Here is an 18,334-nt window from a genome sequence, read left to right as displayed (position 1 = left end):
TAAAAGGTCTGAACTGCGTTTTTGGCTATTTTGACTTAATTGCAGTTCATGAAATAATTTTAAAGATAATAAAATAATGGTCAAAAAACAAACAAAAATTCAATCAATATTTTATAGGCATAATTAAAAAATACGATTCCAGCATTTAACCTGATCCGTGCCACGGACGAATTAACTCGCCAAAGCATGTATTTCACATCAGGCCACGGACAAATATATTCGCGGGTTCTTGTAAACGTCATAACTTCTGAATAAACATTATGTGTATATTTTCTAAACAATATTTATCATTTTAGTGTGAAAATATTCACGATAAACTTGATAAACATATTGTGTTGCTAAGTTTTCACAAATATTTATCATTCCGTTCCTATTTCATATTTTTTAAAGGATTTATGTTATTCCGAAAATAGCTGGCCTACAAGTGTCCACCTAGTAAAAATTGGCTGGCAGTGATAACGTTAAATTAACGTTGTGGTGTCATTAAAACTTAAAATCGTACTAATGAAAAGTTTCTATTTTGCAGTTCAACCTTATACGTAGGAGGTGTCGATAGTATGGGCCTCCACAGACTGGAGGTTGTATTAACAGGTTTTTGTTTTTTACGAGAAATGGATGTTAGCCACTTTTCCATTTATACAATGCTTAAATATGAATGTACACGGAAGAATAGCTTAATATAGAAATACATATGAACTACTAAACCGTTTGTCAGAGAATTTTCATAATTGCCTTAATTTCTAATGTACTTATTCTTATTTCTCCACAGTATGCTGGACATCCTCGGTTACGATCCACAGGATCTGACGGGAAAATCGGTGTACGATTACCACCATTCGATCGACAGCAGCGCACTTTTTCATAACTTCAAGTGCCGTAAGTCACTTTTTATTTCCTCTATTATTCATCTATTTTATATTATGGTATATGCGTGCTAACAAAAGGCCGTTCTTGAGTCTTTAAAAATTAACGTGTTATATATAAATATTACTGGTGTCATTCATACTGATTAAATAATATTTGAAAGTTCTGTGTTTGTTCAAAATGAAAGAAAGCAACTTGCAATAATCAATAAAGCTTCATTATGCATTTATGCATGAGATAGTGTATCTGGGTTCGACTATGATTCAGGCGGATGGAATAAAACGTAAAGCGAAAATGGCAAAATCCACTATAACCTGCCTGACACCTATATGAGGAGATCATAATATCTCAAGAAATAAAAAGATATGACTGGCGCAGAAATTAGTGTTACAAGTTAATGAAAATGCTTGACGTATTCGGAATATGGTGCTGACGATGACTGCCTAGTGTCCTGGATAGAATAGAACAGATGCCTCGATGCTGCATGAGCAGGTTACAATATGTAAATTGTACATATTATATTTCGATGTATCACAGTTCACTGTGAACTGTCGTATCGGAAAGAGATGGCTGTATAGCATTGCGTAAAAAAACATGACACATTCGTAATGTTCCAATTTCATTAGATTTAATAAGAACATTAATTCGATATTTGATAGGTAAGACATGCTCTCCGCCTACTTGCTTACCCCTACTTGGTAAACTACTTTTAAATCGTTATAAATTTTGTATAAATATTTACAATATTGAACATACATAATTTTGAATAATTATAATGGTACATTCTTAAATCTTGTGAATTATTCGTTGAATAAAAGAAATAGTTAATAATCATTTACAGTATGATTGTATTTCTAATTTACTTTCTTTTTTTTTGACCATGTCCGATCCTAATAAGATACTCCAATAAGGTCCATAATATGGACCTCCATAGAGTGGAGGTTTGTATTAACAGTTTTTTTTATGAGAAATATATATTAGCCACTTATGAAACCAATTTATTTACCTACCAATTCTGTCTTTTCCTTGTATTCCAGTGGTTTTTAGGATTTTTTTAAGTGTTTTGTTTTGACATGTATTTGATTTCAATCCTATACGGCCATCTGTTTCCAATATAACAGCTCACACTACAAATTTTTTGACATGGCATGAGGATCTGTTCTGAGAGACTGTCCTCTGTTTGCCTGGTCGCATCCAGCAATTCTTCAGGCTCAAAAAACCTCGAAAACTTATTTTTTTAGGCAGAATGCCAATGAGATGGAGTGAGCCAAGTAAAGGAATTCACTCAAAACCCATAGCATCCACCACAAGACTTAGAGAAAATTAGAAAAACTGGCGAAAGTTGATTCAAAATTCTGCAGTATCTAGGTATCCTATGAACATGATCCTCGATCATGAAGGTAATCGTAAATCGGCCATTGTTTTTACTAAACCTAGGTAATCACAATCAGATGCGAAGTTTTATCTTTGAATGATGTTAAATCAAAACTCTCTTTAAATAATATCTACTACACCTGTGTCTCTTAAAATTATTTACGGTGAAGCTTCAGAAAATGCAATTTATATTTCTTTGGAAACCATGCAAACCAAACAGTATTGCCATCATGCCATACACAATATCCAATACATATTCATCTTACTTTTCGGACAGTGTTAAATTGATTAAATATGTCTGTGTATTTATTATTCATTATTTCCTTAATATATCGAAGAAACTAGAATCTTTTTGGCCATATTATCTTAGCCATCCCCGTAATTGTGTTTGAATCCCTGCTTATACCAGAAACAATCCAATATCATTTAGTAAAAGCTTATAGCAGATTGTAGTAAGATGGCTCTGTCACCATATTATTTGAAATTTATTTTATTTCTTTACAATACACATCCACATCCTCTTATTATATACCTAATTAAATTGGAAAAATTCTAATTCGTAATAGATACTTTGATTTATGAAAGTTTTAAGAATGTAATAACTTTAACTTTATTAACTGTAATAATTTTTTTAGAATATAGTAACTAAAGAGATTTTTAATTAAAGGCTCATTTAGACGAGTCACTGCGATGATGATCCGCAGTGTATTGAATGCGGGTATTCTCTTTTTGTTCACCGAAAATGAACTCTCAATTCATTTCAAAATGGCGTCAAGTGAAATTGCGATGCAGGTTGGAATTCAATCAATTTGTGATTGTTTGTTATATGAATCCAGAAATTACATAGAGAGAAAGAGGAATAGGAAAGAGAGGCGCTGGTGGATAAAACCATGAGTAATGCGACATAATATCATGGGGAATAATATGATGACAGTACTCAGGGGCGTAGTGCGCATGCGCAGCATTTTTGGAATCATCCATAGTGACAAAAACATGATCAAAAAGTAGAACCATTTGAATTTCATTCAATTTTGATTCCGGATGATCACTTTCGATGACACATTGATCAACATGCGTTTACACAGGTCACTGGGGATGATTCCTCCGCGATGATCTTAAAAAGTAAATTATGTAAACGGGGCTTAATATATCTTGGGTCAGCCTCCAAAACATACCTATTTAAAAATCTTTGACTGAGTGGGGTTCATATGGTATGTATCTGAAGTTGTTCCATTTTGTATATTATCAATGATGAATAGTATGACGTCTTGAATACAAAATAATTTACTTTTTGAATTTTTTTTATATTATACCTACTTAGATGCAATGTGTTCATATTATACATAATAATATTATATTATTCCTTGGGCTGCTTCCCATTTTGAAATTATTATCTCTGCGGATATTACCGAAATGCATGTGCTCAATAATATTTCCGTCAAAACATGTGATTTTCTTGGCACACTGTTTACTCAAATTACAAGTATTTTTGATACACTAAATTACGCCCACAATGTGCATTGTTTTCTTGAAGACTTTCGTAATAATGTTAACATTAAAACAGTTTACCGAAATTTTTCTTATTAATATTATTTCTTGCCACGTTTATTTGTTAACATTCTCAATTTCATCTATATTTTTAGTCATTAATATTTCTAAGTCACTATATTTATCATAAATATCTGCAGCATCTAAGACAACATCCATTTATATAAAATTGTGGGTTTGAGGTTTTGTAGTGAATTCAGTGGTAATAAATATTTCACTCTCATTCCTCTAATATCAATGCGATACACACTCATAATGCTTAATAATAATTACAACAAATAAAATGACTCTGGATAACCATATATTCCACTTACGTCGGATGAGTTCAAATAGACATATAGCGCCTCCAAGAATCCCCGTGACTCGCTAGTCATATTGTATCTTCCCAGATCATACAAGCATCCCGTAGAGAAATACAACCTTATGGTAGGGCTAGTTCAAAATAAAATTTTGAAACTCCTTTACTTGATGTTGTATGGATACTATTTGTAGCTTTATCCAACTGGCTTTCTCTTAGGTGTGCTTACATACTGTAGTTTAATCCCTAGATATCTTTAATTGGCAACGTATTTTTTCCAACTCATACGCGGTGTAAATGAGAACTCTGCCATTCTTGGCAGTATTGACCTGTGTCTCTGATAACTATCTTAGAAATTGGTTGGTTTTTCTCCCAAGATCCAGAAATAACCTACCACAGGTTACACCAATTGGGAACTAATTTAACAATATCTGAAGCGAAGCGATTCGATTGAACACAGTTATGTAGTGTTGATGATTCAATTCAATTCAGTTAAATTAATTTTCTTAACATCAATATGTTAAAAAAAATACATATAAACTTATAATTTGTAACGTCCACGATTGGACATTACAAATTATAAGTTTAAGACGTTCACAACATGACATGAAACATTATTATAAAGACTATAGGTACTATTATGACAAAATGTCAGACGTTACCACAATATGATAATTGGTATCTGAAATGATGTGCGTAATACTTATTTGTTTGGTTGTGAAAAGTCAAATTTCTGGGTAACTTTATAGTGTTTTAGGCCCGCGATGGCTGAGCGGCTAGTTTGGTTAGTTTTTAAAATACTACTAAATCCTGCCTAAACCAAACCATAATAGTTTAGGTATGTTATTGGCGATACGACATAAATAGTCCACACTTTTTCATTCATACTTATTTGTTTTCATTGAATTAAAAATAGGTACATATTACAGATGTGTTGGTTATTTTTTTAAACCCTGCCTGACCAAATCATAAACGATAAAAATATTTTTCTATCTATAAAATATCCAAAATTATGCCATTGAATCATACATGGACGAATATTATTATTTATTATGGCTTGGTTTACGCAGGGCTTATTTGAATTTTAAAAACTAACCAAAACTATCTGCAATTTGTAGTCAGTTCAATGAAAACAAATATGTATGACTGACAAAGCTTAGTGTGCACTATTTATATCGGATCTCAACAGGGGAATGGGACAACTGGACTCCGGACAATTGGACGCCGCACTGTCGTAGACACGTATACAGAACGTAGACGAGGTATTTTAATCAGTTTCTATCTACTACTTGGTAGTTTTAATTCATTTTACTCTTGACATAATGTATTCTTTATTGCGGATTGAGAATTACCATGCCTAAGGCTTTATATAAAATAAAAAACTCTCTTTTCGTTGGAACTTAAACATATGCACGATTAAATCATTATTTGCGTCTGCATATTTACATTCTCACCAACTATTAAATCATAATATAATCATTTAAATCTAAATAATAATATAAAATATTTTTTTAAAGTACCTAACGTCTATTTATTTTCGAATTCCGTGGCGTCCATTTGTCCCGGTGCCAAATCATCCTAGACCCCTCAACAGCCTGCTCCCACCTGGCGGACGCCCTGCTGCTAATCCACCGCAGGCTTTATATTTTATCTGCAAATGTTCTATACAAAAATTAAATACGCATAAATGGTGTATATTTCGCTGTGAAATTGTACGAGGTCGTTCGTTACTGTTCACGCGTGTTTTTTGCCATATTTTTATGACTTTCATCAAGTACTTTTCGCCCCTCTGTGCCTTGTTCTTTAATACATAAAACGCCGATAACTTCTCGTTACCTACCCCATAAAACATAACTTATTTTTCCTTAAGGGGGGACATGCTCAGCGTAGGTCAAAATGGAGCTTTTATTGGATTTTCAAAGCATGATCCTGGACATTCCTTAAACGTTGTAGATAATCTATTTATATAATTTTGAAGCCTAATTATCCTTTATATTTATTTTAAACATTTGATGACTGCATAAAGTATTTTTATTACATAAAATAGTATTCTTTTAAACCTCTCGCTCTAATGTTTTAGAATATAGTCATATTTCAGTACATGCATGTGCAGTGGTGTTAAAATGTTTTACATTTATTAATTTTTAAACGCATTTATAAAACCATTAGTATAATTTATGTCGACATTATTAGAGTGAAAAAATTATATTAATAATCTCTGTGATCCCAAATTTGACAAGAATTAGGCATTTTATTATTTAAAAAATGGGCAACATTAACACATTTGAAGATAATTCTAAAGATACTAATTATAAGCTATGTCTTTGACCATTTAAGTGTGATAAACATCCTACGAATAATGATTGCTTTATAATAATTATTGACCTAAGAATAAGGTAGTGTTTTTTTGAAATACGCCATTTCTTTTGGCATTCCCCAGTGGTTAAGCTACAACATACGGCCGTAGCCATAAATTGACAAACTATAATTGAAGTAGGGAGTAAAATGATGTTAACGCGCGTGTACTGAAATATGACTATATTATAAAACATTAGAGCGAGAGGTTTAAAAGAATACTATTTTATGTAATAAAAATACTTTATACAGTCATCAAATGTTTAAAATAAATATAAAGGATAATAAGGCTTCAAAATTATATAAATAGATTATCTAGAACGTTTAAGGAATGTCCAGGATCATGCTCTGAAAATGCAATAAAAGCTCCATTTTGACCTACGCTGAGCATGTCCGCCCTTAAGTTATTTTTACGCTACATCTTGTTTATGGGACGTTAACATAGACCCGAAAATGTTGTATATAATTGAAAATATAGTACATTTAATATTGTTTCCACTGTAGGGAGTAATGTTTATGAAACAAAGTGAACGTATTAACATCAGTAGCTATAGTAATTCTGACGTTACATGGTTGGAAAAGATTTAATTATATAATGGAAACGACACGATAAATTATATTTAGTTTTATATTTTAACATATGGTATAGGTCTGAGATTGCGTATAGTACCTACGTTGTTATGTTCTCTCAATTCTTTTCTATGCTATGGAAGTATGGACGCTAAACCAAGAGACGTCACGAAGAGTTAAAACTTTCGAGATGCGGCTGTACACACGCATCATCAAAATTCCTTGGACTGACCGGCTGACAAATGTTGAAGTTATCAATCGAATGGGAAAGTACCGAGAGGTTCTGCGTAGTATCAAAACAAGGATACTACAGTACCTCGGCCACATTATGAGAGGACAAAATACAGCATTACCCAACTTGTCATTCAAGGAAAGATCAATGGTAAGGGTAGTAAGGACGGCGCCGCATTTCGTGGCTTAAGAACCTCCGTGATTGGTACGAGTGCTGCTCCACTGAAATGCTACGGGTAGCAGATGACAAAGCTAAGAGCGCCTTGATGGTTGCCGACCTCCTCTAGGGGATGGATAATATCCGCATAAGAAGAATAGTGTTATTATACTGTATAAGGCAATGGGAATGAGTATTTGTAATAGGTCTATTCACGTTGACTCGACTGAAGGGAGATAAAGATTTGACAAGATGTCAGCCATATGCATGCCATCATGCATCATGATTATGGCTACAGTGTCACGTGGCCAGCCCATTGTAAGCGTTGAGTTTTAATACATCCTAGGCGTGTAGCTCACAGGAGGCGGTGGGGCAAGAGCGCGAGTAAAATTCACTAAGGGACGAGCGCGCGGGTCGCACGGTTTGCACTATTAGAGGCGTGAGTACTACTTAAAATGTTGTCTATTGATTATATGAAAGATAAAAAAATATGCTGTCAATCTATTTTCCGGGATAATGAAAGGCAAACATTTGACGGTTTCGATACTGATTTTTGTGTGATTTGAGCAGTGTCTCGTAAAGCACATCTTGCCAAGCTGGCTCCTGTGGTTTTTCTCACTAATAATGTAGAGTTCAACGTCAGTAAATACCATCCTCGCAGACGATTCAGCAAGCGTCTGCGATCTTTTAACCATGGCCCTCACAAGGATGACTGACAGGGCTCTAGCCTGGGGGCCCAGGCTAAAGAGGGGCCCGGCTTAGCGGATCGATCAGCCAAATGAGGTGAAACACACATCACAAAATTGCTGTAAAAGTAAAAGAATGTCGCCTGCGGCGCTATTCCACTTCAAACGTAATAACATTTATAAATATGTGGTTGTAACTGATTAGTGTGTCTCCACAATTCAAGTGAGTTCAAAGATACAAAAAAATCGCTAAAAAATACACGGAATACCGTTAATTTCATCTCAAACACCATTTGGAACACGCAAATGTAGAGCGCAACACTGTTTTTAATTAACCTTTGCGATAGGTAGAGGGACCCTCCAAACATTCTAGCCTGGGGGGCCGCTTCAAGATGTGGGGGTCATGCTTTTAACCATTGCACATCGAAACATGTGGCTCTGGGATGACTATAGAGTGAGTGGTAACTAGTGTAATTCGCCGACTGTTACTGCCAATAAATCTTTCAAAATTGGCCCGAGACGTTTATTTGCAGTTCTTGTGATCGAAACATGTGTCGGTATTTTGGCACCATTGAGGATATGCCCACCGAACTGGCACTATGAAAAGCGATTTTACTACATCGTAACGTTGACCGTGGCTGTGTCCCAATTGCATTCATTTTATGCGATGCGTCTGTGTTACGATATATTGTGTATTAAATTAGTTATCTGTTGAAGTGCATTCAATTTATTACTGTTAATGACAGTTTCACTATATCCGTACTATCGAAGCCTAGCGAAGATACCTATAGGTAGACGATATAATATTCTATATAATTGGTCCATATTATATTTATTTCCTGAACTCTATGAATTCGTCTATCCAGCGGGTTTTAGGGCGTCCTTGTGGGCGTTTAGTGCCCCTTGGGTACTACTGTATCACGGTATTTGAGGCGTCTAATTCCAAAAAGCGATAAGTCCACATTTGGTCAAATTCGAGAAACAAATACGCACGTATTCTTTGTATAATTTTACACAATATGTATTGGTCTATAAATTCTAAAAAGCGACAAAACCCTACGAAAAAAAAATATTTTTAGTCTCGATTTATTACAAAAAGCGCCAAGTCCGTGTTTCATATTATTTAAAGCTTGGTTGATTTCGCGCGTGTTTAAGTCAGCCAATAAGGGAACGGGGAGAAATGGCGTCTCCCATGCTGTAGCATCCGGTAAACCCATGACAGTGCCACGGAAATAAGTGCCTTATGCGGAATAAATTTAAAAGTGAGGTTCAAGTAGCGCTACGTCCAATTTTATTTTGCCTATATTTATTACATTTAATAGTTTATCGGCTGAAGAAAATTGCCATTTGGTTCTAATTTCGAGATAGAATACAACGAAAAAAATAATCTAACGTTAAAACAAATAATTGAAGCTTGAAACATAAAAACGTTGTTTCGCGCAAATATCGAATTGTGGACTTGTCGCCTTTTGTAATTAGACGCCTCGTTTGTCCAGCGGTTGTCCACTTGCCGAGCGACACGTCCGGCCAATTGCCATTTCATCTGGTTAGCGACCTCTATCACATCGCGTACTCTTGTCTGCTTCCTTATCCATTGGTTTCTTTTTTGATCTTTACGCGTTAGGCCCAACATGCACCTCTCCATGCCACGTTGCGCTACTCGTAATTTCTGAATTTCTCTTTAATTAAGAGTCCATGTTCCACATACATACGTGAGCGTTGGTAGCACACATTGGTTGAACACTTCACGTCTAAGACACAATGTGAGGTCACTTTTGAAGAGACTATGCAGGCGCCTAAATGCACTCCATAACAGTTTGGTTCTGCGAGAAATCTCGTCATAAATATTATGTTAATTGACATTGCACTGCAATTATTGACAGTTAATGGCAATGGCAGTGTTACCAGATTAAAAAATAGGTGTACGGAAAAATGAAATATAAATGAATTCCGGAAATACTATGCAAAAAAAAATTGAATTTGTAAATTGTTCACGTGCCAGTTTAACTTTCGTACCTAGTACGTGCCATAGGTTTGGCAACCCTGGTATATTACCTACCTACCTACATGTAGAACGTTTTATTCAACGTATTTTGTATATAGGTTCAGAATAATTCGTTTGATTGTAAATTTATACAACTTTTTGTAGCCATGATGTACTGAGAAGGTTCCTACAGAAAGTCACGTCCCGTTATGGTAAATATATAAAAAAAAACTTTCGAAAATTGTCAGGAAAATGCTTTTAAAAATTTGTTGGTATAAAAAAATGTCACATACTTTCCTACCGCGCGTTTTCTACTCGTAAACTTCTCGTTTTGACATTCTCTGTGACGTCACATGTGAGGCTTTTAGCTAAAAGCTAGTGTTTTTTATATACCTTACTACGTAAACTAATACATATAAATTGTCAGGAAAGTTTTTCCGCGCTGTAAATTGTGTTTATAGGAGAAAAGCTTGCGTAAAATTGTTAACTCTGTATAAAAAGAGGGAAACAATCGAGGGTATTGGAGAAAACCTTATCCATATAGATATACGGAGCCTTATATTATATAAAACTGAAATTTAATGATAGTTACTAAGGGTAGGTAATAAATAATATATCTGCAGTTAGTGAAATTATTGGCGATCATCAGACATGTATTAGTTCACATGTGGTTAAAGTCTAACAAATATGTACCTACTATTACCATCGTAATAATAAGATCGATGACACGTGTAAATCGATGTATTATTGTAATTGTGATTGATTGACCAAAGCAAAACCGGTTTGATTTTATTTGAAATTGGCGCGTTTTTAGCAAGCCGTGGCGAAAACAAATAACATAGTCTTCGATTTCAGACATTGCTTCGGATATCTGAAAAAAAATAGTTGACCGTCGCCCCTGCGAACACAAAAATGTAACTTTCCTAGACTTTTTCGGGGTAAAAGAATGTATAATCTCGAACCCCTTTCAATAAGTTAAAAAATCAATTCCATAGCCACATATCTTGTATACTTATCATATACCTACATATATAATTAATTATTATCGAAATAAATGTGTTTGTTTCAAAATAAATTGCCGATTGTCAATTACCTAACCCGAGATTCGAGATTGCGTCCAGTTTCCTGCTATTCCGCGTAAAATACCATAAGCCCCAGTATAACACTACATAAAGTAATTTCCATCACTTTCATAACCCAATTTCTACTTTGATATTAAGACGTTTTTCTTAAGCTGTATCTATCCATCGATAGTTTAATAATCAATTTTAGGAAATGTTTCGGTGAGGTAACTTGTCTTTTTGAGTGCACTAAAAAGAAATCTGTTAAAACTTTTAAAACATTGGTTACAACTAGGGATTCCAATCCCGGGATCCCGAATCCCGTGATCCCGAGCTATTTTCGATACCTATGAATCCTGGGATTGGTAAACATAATCCCGAAACTTTCGGGATTGATTTTTTTATCAATTTTTATGGAAAATAAAATAAAAACGAAAATATAACAGAAAAAATACTTTTAATAACAAATTACTACATTAGAAATAAACTGAGTTTGAATGAAGTTGATTCATTTAATTTTTTCACATAAATTAATAAAAATGAGAAAGATACGGCAGTTTCATATTTAGCTGACTAATTAGATATATGAAGCGGAAAGGCCATAAGTACACCATGATTATTTGCTTTACTATTTAAAATCTCGCTAAACCATTCAAGTCTTTACTATCAGAAACAGCAATCTCATATTAAATTCACATTATTATTTATATTACAATATTTACTCCATTAAACTTGTGTACTTCCAAGATTGAACGTAGATATACAATATTAACGATAAATGTCTTAAATAGTATAAATTATACTAGATTTATTTTTGACCGGTTTTATCAATGTTATTTGTAAATATAAAAATTTTATATTAACAATGGAAAAAAATGTCAATCCCGGGATTGTCAAATTGTAATCCCGAAATCCCGGGATCAGAATTTTGGCTCGGGATTGGATTCCCTAGTTACAACGTTACAAGTAGGCACCCCCTGCTAACCGTTATTTTAAAGAAACTCTTGCATAATTTGCGAGGTCCAAATTCGGTATTTACACGCGTAAGTGAGACTCCATTTATCCGCCTAATATATTTCCTCTCGGCGCTTTGAAGGGAAAAATTAAATTCTATTTCTGTCACAATACACTTCCGCGATTCCGTCTAAGCACACAATGTTTGTATTTAAAATGGAAATTCTGAAAGCCTTCGAGCTTTCTCGCGCAGTTGTGGGTGTGAAGATATTATTCTCAGAAGCGTTATGCTTTTATAACACAGCGCTTTCCTTTGGCGGAATTTTCCAGCACCACTGGAAATTTCCACGGAATAGACACCTAGTTTTCATCGCTCGTCATGATTATTATATTGACAAGAAAAGTGTAACGGATAAACAGTGTTACTCAGAATAGATATATAGGTAAATATTTATTTATAAAACAAAATACTCTGAATTCAGGATGTTCACAACATGACAATTAAATTAAAAAAGAACTGGTTATAATTTATAATCAAGCAAGTTAAATGAAAATATTTAGTAAATATTACACTCAGAAGAGAGACGAAAAATACATAAATGATGTAAAACAATAAAACAAAATATACAGTAGGTACATCACTGAACATATTGTATATTATGTCTTTGGGGAGCGCATCTACTAGTTTCGAACCCCTCGCTAATGGTGGACTGATAAGCCTGACACGAGGAAACAGTTCCAATCCAGAAGAGGTCATGGCTGTGACCACGTAGGTAATTGACGGGTGCATATAAGTTTAAATTCTTCGGGACGTCAGGATTGTAAACTATCTTTCGTGAGACCATGCAAAGAGCAGAAATGACGTACAGCTTCAAGAGTGCTCAAGGCTCTCAAAAAACAATTATTTGATGAATTATCGAAAGGAGAGTATGTGTTCGAAGAGACTTCTTTTAGATATACTCTAAAATGAGCTTTTAGGAAGCTTTATAAGGACTCAAAGTAATTATTATTACACATATTTAAGAAACTATTCACTAACGATACGTAGAGTATACGTGTGAGTCGTGTGACATGTGGATTCTTGAATGGTTTAGCTCAGCAATTTCCAAACTGGAAGGCGCGGAGTGTAGCAAAGGGAGGCGCGAAAAGTTTAACACAATTAATGTAGCCACAGGTTTGCAGTTTGCAAATGCATAGTTTATAAAACGGCCGCTAGTTATAAACTACAAAACAGTCCTATAAAAGGTTGTTTGAAAACCTGTCTGAAAATATGGAGACTATATTTATAATACCTCACTTCTATACTATTGTAAAGCGCGCTGGCTTGGCTATCTCTGAAAAACTGAAATAAAACGATCAATTCATAGTGTTGAAATTTGATGAAAATTTGTTTTGGAACGATAATTTTGTTGTTAAACTTGTCTATTTGGTTGAAATTTAAAAAAAAAAGTGATTAAATCAATGCAATGACCACTAATGCATTCACTGATTTTAAAAGACAAAGTGAAAGCATTCATAAAAAAATGGAGCTTTGGAAATAAAAATTACAAAAAAATAAGTTCGCCATGTCTCCACTTTTAAATGATTTCTACGCCAGATAATATATCGAAGCAAAACAAAAATCTATTTACCGAGTTCTTGGTTAGTTTCCTAATGCACTTTTCACATTATTTTATTAATAGTAAAAAAAGTCGCTTGTGGCGCTGCTTTGTTTCAGGGCTATTAAATATTTTAAATATGTGATTGAAAGATCCGCTTGAGATATATGAAGATAAGTGAATTTAATTAAATTATTTTCCGTATAATTAAATTAATATTTATCTTAAAAGGTTGTATTTTTGTATTATTTGAGTAAATTATTTACTTTATTAATTATTATAATTAGACGATGTAAAAAATCATTAGAAAGTTTCATAGTATTTTTATTACTAGATATTATTATTTTCATAAATAGAAAATAGGCAGCTCTTTAATTACGTTAAAAATTTCAGCGTGTTTTTATGTTTGGAAGTTTTTAAATTGAAACAAGAAAAAATATAGCCATTGGGATATTATCTTACTGAAAGAGCGAATGTTCATATTTTTTCATGTAATTATGAAACAACTGGGTTGTAGATAAAAGCTCCATTTTCAAGGAAAATTCTTTTGATAATGGATATTTCTATCTATCCAGTCATTTTCTCGCAGTTTTTTTATCGTTCGCAGTGTTTTAGTTAGACACCAAACATCACAATGATAAAAAACCTATTTGAATAAACTTCAAAAACATATTACACATTCCAAACCGGAGGGGCTTGAAACATTTGAGTCTATAACCTGTAGGAAGATATACAATTAAAATCATTAACCCCCAAGAGCTCGCTAACTAACGTAAATGGGTAACGTAGGCGGTTCTCGTGGTGCAGTGCATAAGGCGCTTGCCTTCCACCCGAGAGTTCCTGGGTTCGATTCCCGGTCAGGACACAACATGTTTATGTGTTTTTCTCAAAGCCTGGGTGTCTGTGATTGTTCAAAATTACTAACAACCACCTTTTACGAAAAAGCAAGGACATGGTTATTAATAAATCAAAGATTTATGAAAAGGAGCCTAGATATATGATAGTTAATTTGATAAAACAACGCATATTTAGTGGATCAAACTTTACCCTGTTATCGTCTAAAAAGTGCTTCCCAAACTTTTTCATCACACGGTTCCCAAAATCTGAAAAAAATAGTCCCGAGCCCCCTCCGCCGATCATACGGAGATCGTCTAAATTGAAATTTGCTGGTCGGTGTATTACAATTTCAGAATCATTCTTATTAACTTAAAACAATACCGCGTAATACATAATATTAACCATGCCAGCCGACCACATTAGGACGATACATCAGCGAAACGGCAAATAATTTTCAACTATAGGCGCGACGAAATTTTGGACTCGCTGGCATTCGGAAAACGAACGTCGAGGTGTGAATACGTCAATTTGTTTCGTGATGGCGACGGGGGTATTAATTCTTAAATCGTGTTAAGATGACTAAAAACGTTACCCATTTAGGTACTTGAAAAAGAAAACATGTCAATGAATATATTATTATTGTTACTAATAGAACAATAAATGGACGCATGTTGGATTTATATGACAAATTATATTTCGGTCGGCATGCGTCATTTGCACCCTCGACCCGGAATCGCCAAGCCACGATATTTCTAGACCATGCCTCAACTGAGGTATAGCCTTAAACCAAAAACAAACATTCGTAGTAACAATGTTTATTTGCATCTCTTGAAAATTTTCAAAAGCGTTTCATTCACGGTTTTGCACTTACAATGTCGATAAATAGATAGGTATATTATCTAATAATCATATTCACGCGTTTTTGTGAATATCACCAGATAGAATACTGTAATTATAAATTATATCATGTATGTAAAAACCACAAACCATTATAATAATCGGTCTTACATGTCGCGCCCATATGAGTTATTACATGCACACTAGATTGCCATATTAAAATTATATCTCTATTGACTTTAATATATTGGATATTAATATACACCAAGGGCCGAGTTTATAAATTATTACGGTATACCTATTATAATTTGTAATTATGGTAACATAATATTATATGAGTTTAGTAAAATGTAATGAAGGTAAATCGAACGTAGATAGGGAAATATTTTATTTAATCTTACCTAACGTCTATTATAATAAAATTGTTAATTGCGCTGACTTTTGCGTGGTATAACTTGATAATAATGTTTTTTGTTTTTTGCAGTACGTATGTTTGAAATAATTAATAAATTGAGTAGGTACCTACCTACTAAATAAGAATTCGTCTCATGTTTCTGTAAGTAAAATAAATACTATTAAGTATTTGAAGAATAAAAGAAACATTTATTTTTATAATCGTGTTAATTAAAAAAAAACAGCAATGTAGTAGGTACTTATCCCAAATAATTTAATAATAATCAAGACCGATTTCGTCCACTTTAATGGGACATTTTTAACTGACACAAAATACACAACAGCGGTGGCGACGACTCAATAATAGGCGATTAATTTCTTTTATTTTGTTAACTGTCAATAATTCATGGTGGAACTGCATTGTATTGTTGTTTTTATTTAATAAAACGCATTTTTTTTGTGGTACTTATCCCACTTTTAATCAATAGATTAGGACCGATTTCGTCCGCCTCAGAGGGACATTTTCAACCTCCTCCTCTCCTCTTTCTCCTTCATCAGAGGGATAGTTGAAAATGTCCCTCTGAGGCGGACGAAACCGGTCCTAATCTATTGATTAAAAGTGGAATAAGTACTGCAAAAAAATTGCGTTTTATTAAATAAAAACAACAATAATAGGCGATTATTTAAAGTTCTTAAGACAAATAAATTTAAATACCCTAAGGATATTTCAAAGGTAAAAAAATACTAAAAAAGCCATTTGTATCTAGGTATTTAATTTAGGATTCATATATACTGTAATCAAACAAAGTAGTCTGATACTATTATTAATTTGTCGTTGGGATCTTAGAGCTATATGATATGATATAGTATACAAATCCGGAATCCAATTGGCTTGAAGAACGGGAAAGAAAAGAAAGTCAGGTTGGAGTTTTTTTCAGGCATTCGCAGCACGTGGTTGAACCAGGTCTAACGTCGCCTCTTCACTCTCAGCGTGATGATAGGCTGCTTGATTCTCGGTCTATATTCTCGGAGATCGCACGATTTAACACCGTTGGACTTATTTCTTTGGAGTTTTTTTTTTAATTTTAAAGTCTACATCAAGGGTGTCAACTATTTTTTTTTTTTTTACATAAGATCTACTTTGGAGAAGAAAAATTCTGCGATCTACTTTTTCTGAAATTAATTACTTAAGTAGGTATATATAGTAGTTATATAATATATATATATTTTTAAACCAAAATAGAATCTTAGTGCGAAAATAAATAAAGCGTTGTACCTACATAGAAAAAAATATTTACACAACTGTAGTTATTTTATTTTGAATGTATACATTTTATTTTGAGCATCTGGATGCTATGGAGCTTGAATTAACTCATCCTACATTGTAAGGTGTCTACAATTTTTGAGCAGCCTAATTGAAGTTCTTAGAACTGGTTAATAAATCTTCACCTCGTGGTTTTCCTTTTATCGGAATGAGTTTTAACAGAATTAGATACATAATTAAAAATTTGGATAATAAATGAATAAATAATTAAAATATTTTTGGCGATCGACCATAAATCAATTCGCTATCGACCTTATTGACACCCCTGGTCTTAAAAGATAATTCAGAAACAACTCCTGATCTCAAAGATAATGTCTGGTGGTTCATTAGCGATGTAGAGCCGCAAAACTCATGGAAAACACGGCCAAAATAATGTTCATCTGTCAGAGGTGCCAAGGTGGCTATTTGAACAATGTTAAATACTGTATATTATAATTCCCATGTAGGTACCAATCTGTGTTACAATAGATTAAAAAAAACATCACAAATATTTATCTTCCTTTACTTTTCATTAAAAAAAAAACAATCAGTTCATATTGAAATACCTTTATAATTATTTTAAAATAATAACTATAAAAATATCCTCTATATTTAAAATATATTGTGTTGTGTGAAGTCCATATACCGATCCATTATCAAACGGGCGTGATGTGGAAATTGCCTGGGGCATCGAGCGAGATATGTCAATCATGGAGTCACGTATGGAAATAATGCATGCATAGGATCCGGCGAGGGTACGCCCCCTTCTCCTTGGCCAAGATATCTCTCCGTTGTTGCCTTTCCATCTTCAGTCACGGATGTTGGTGCTGCCTGCAGACACCTGCTTGCCCTGGTTACGGAACCCTGTTCTCAATCACGGATAATTCATTACTTTGTGAATTATGTAACTGAGATTGTATCGGTGACGATTTTCTTTGTTTTAGATTTAGTACCTAATATTATAGTGGGATACCAAGATATGTTAGACAAAATTTTACGAATGATTTAAGCGTTGTTATTTCAAATTTCAATTTGGTTATCAGTTTTTTTTTGAAAAGGGTACTATGAATTATATAATAAACTAGAATGTGAAGGATATGTATACATAATTTAACCACTTTTTTTAAATACGAGGGTGGGTCAATAAGTCCTTAGAAAAGCCGACAGGTGGCGCGACTAGTACTGTAAGCGGTTTGTTTTCATGCAGCGGCACTACCGATTCAGTATGCTGCGAAGTTTCAATCAGATTGGTCGGGTTGTTGTGTGTTTCTCGTACATTTAAAA

At 33.7% G+C, this 18,334-nt stretch overlaps 1 protein-coding gene across 1 annotated transcript in view; it reads left to right on the top strand.

The window, feature by feature from the left end:
• Window positions 1-18,334, top strand: part of LOC147071275 (uncharacterized) — a 329,897-nt gene that overhangs the window by 114,317 nt on the left and 197,246 nt on the right. Inside the window, exon 6 of the mRNA XM_085948056.1 lies at window positions 770-876. Coding sequence (XP_085804182.1) covers window positions 770-876 — 107 coding nt within the window. The remainder of the gene's footprint in view (window positions 1-769; window positions 877-18,334) is intronic.

Source organism: Rhyacophila brunnea, unplaced genomic scaffold (assembly GCF_057557595.1).
Source record: "Rhyacophila brunnea isolate RB1 unplaced genomic scaffold, BYU_Rbru_1.0 scaffold_20, whole genome shotgun sequence".
In the NCBI taxonomy this organism is placed as follows: Eukaryota; Metazoa; Arthropoda; class Insecta; order Trichoptera; family Rhyacophilidae; genus Rhyacophila; species Rhyacophila brunnea.
Note: the sequence above shows the minus strand (reverse complement) of the source record. Positions and strands in the feature narration are given on the sequence as shown.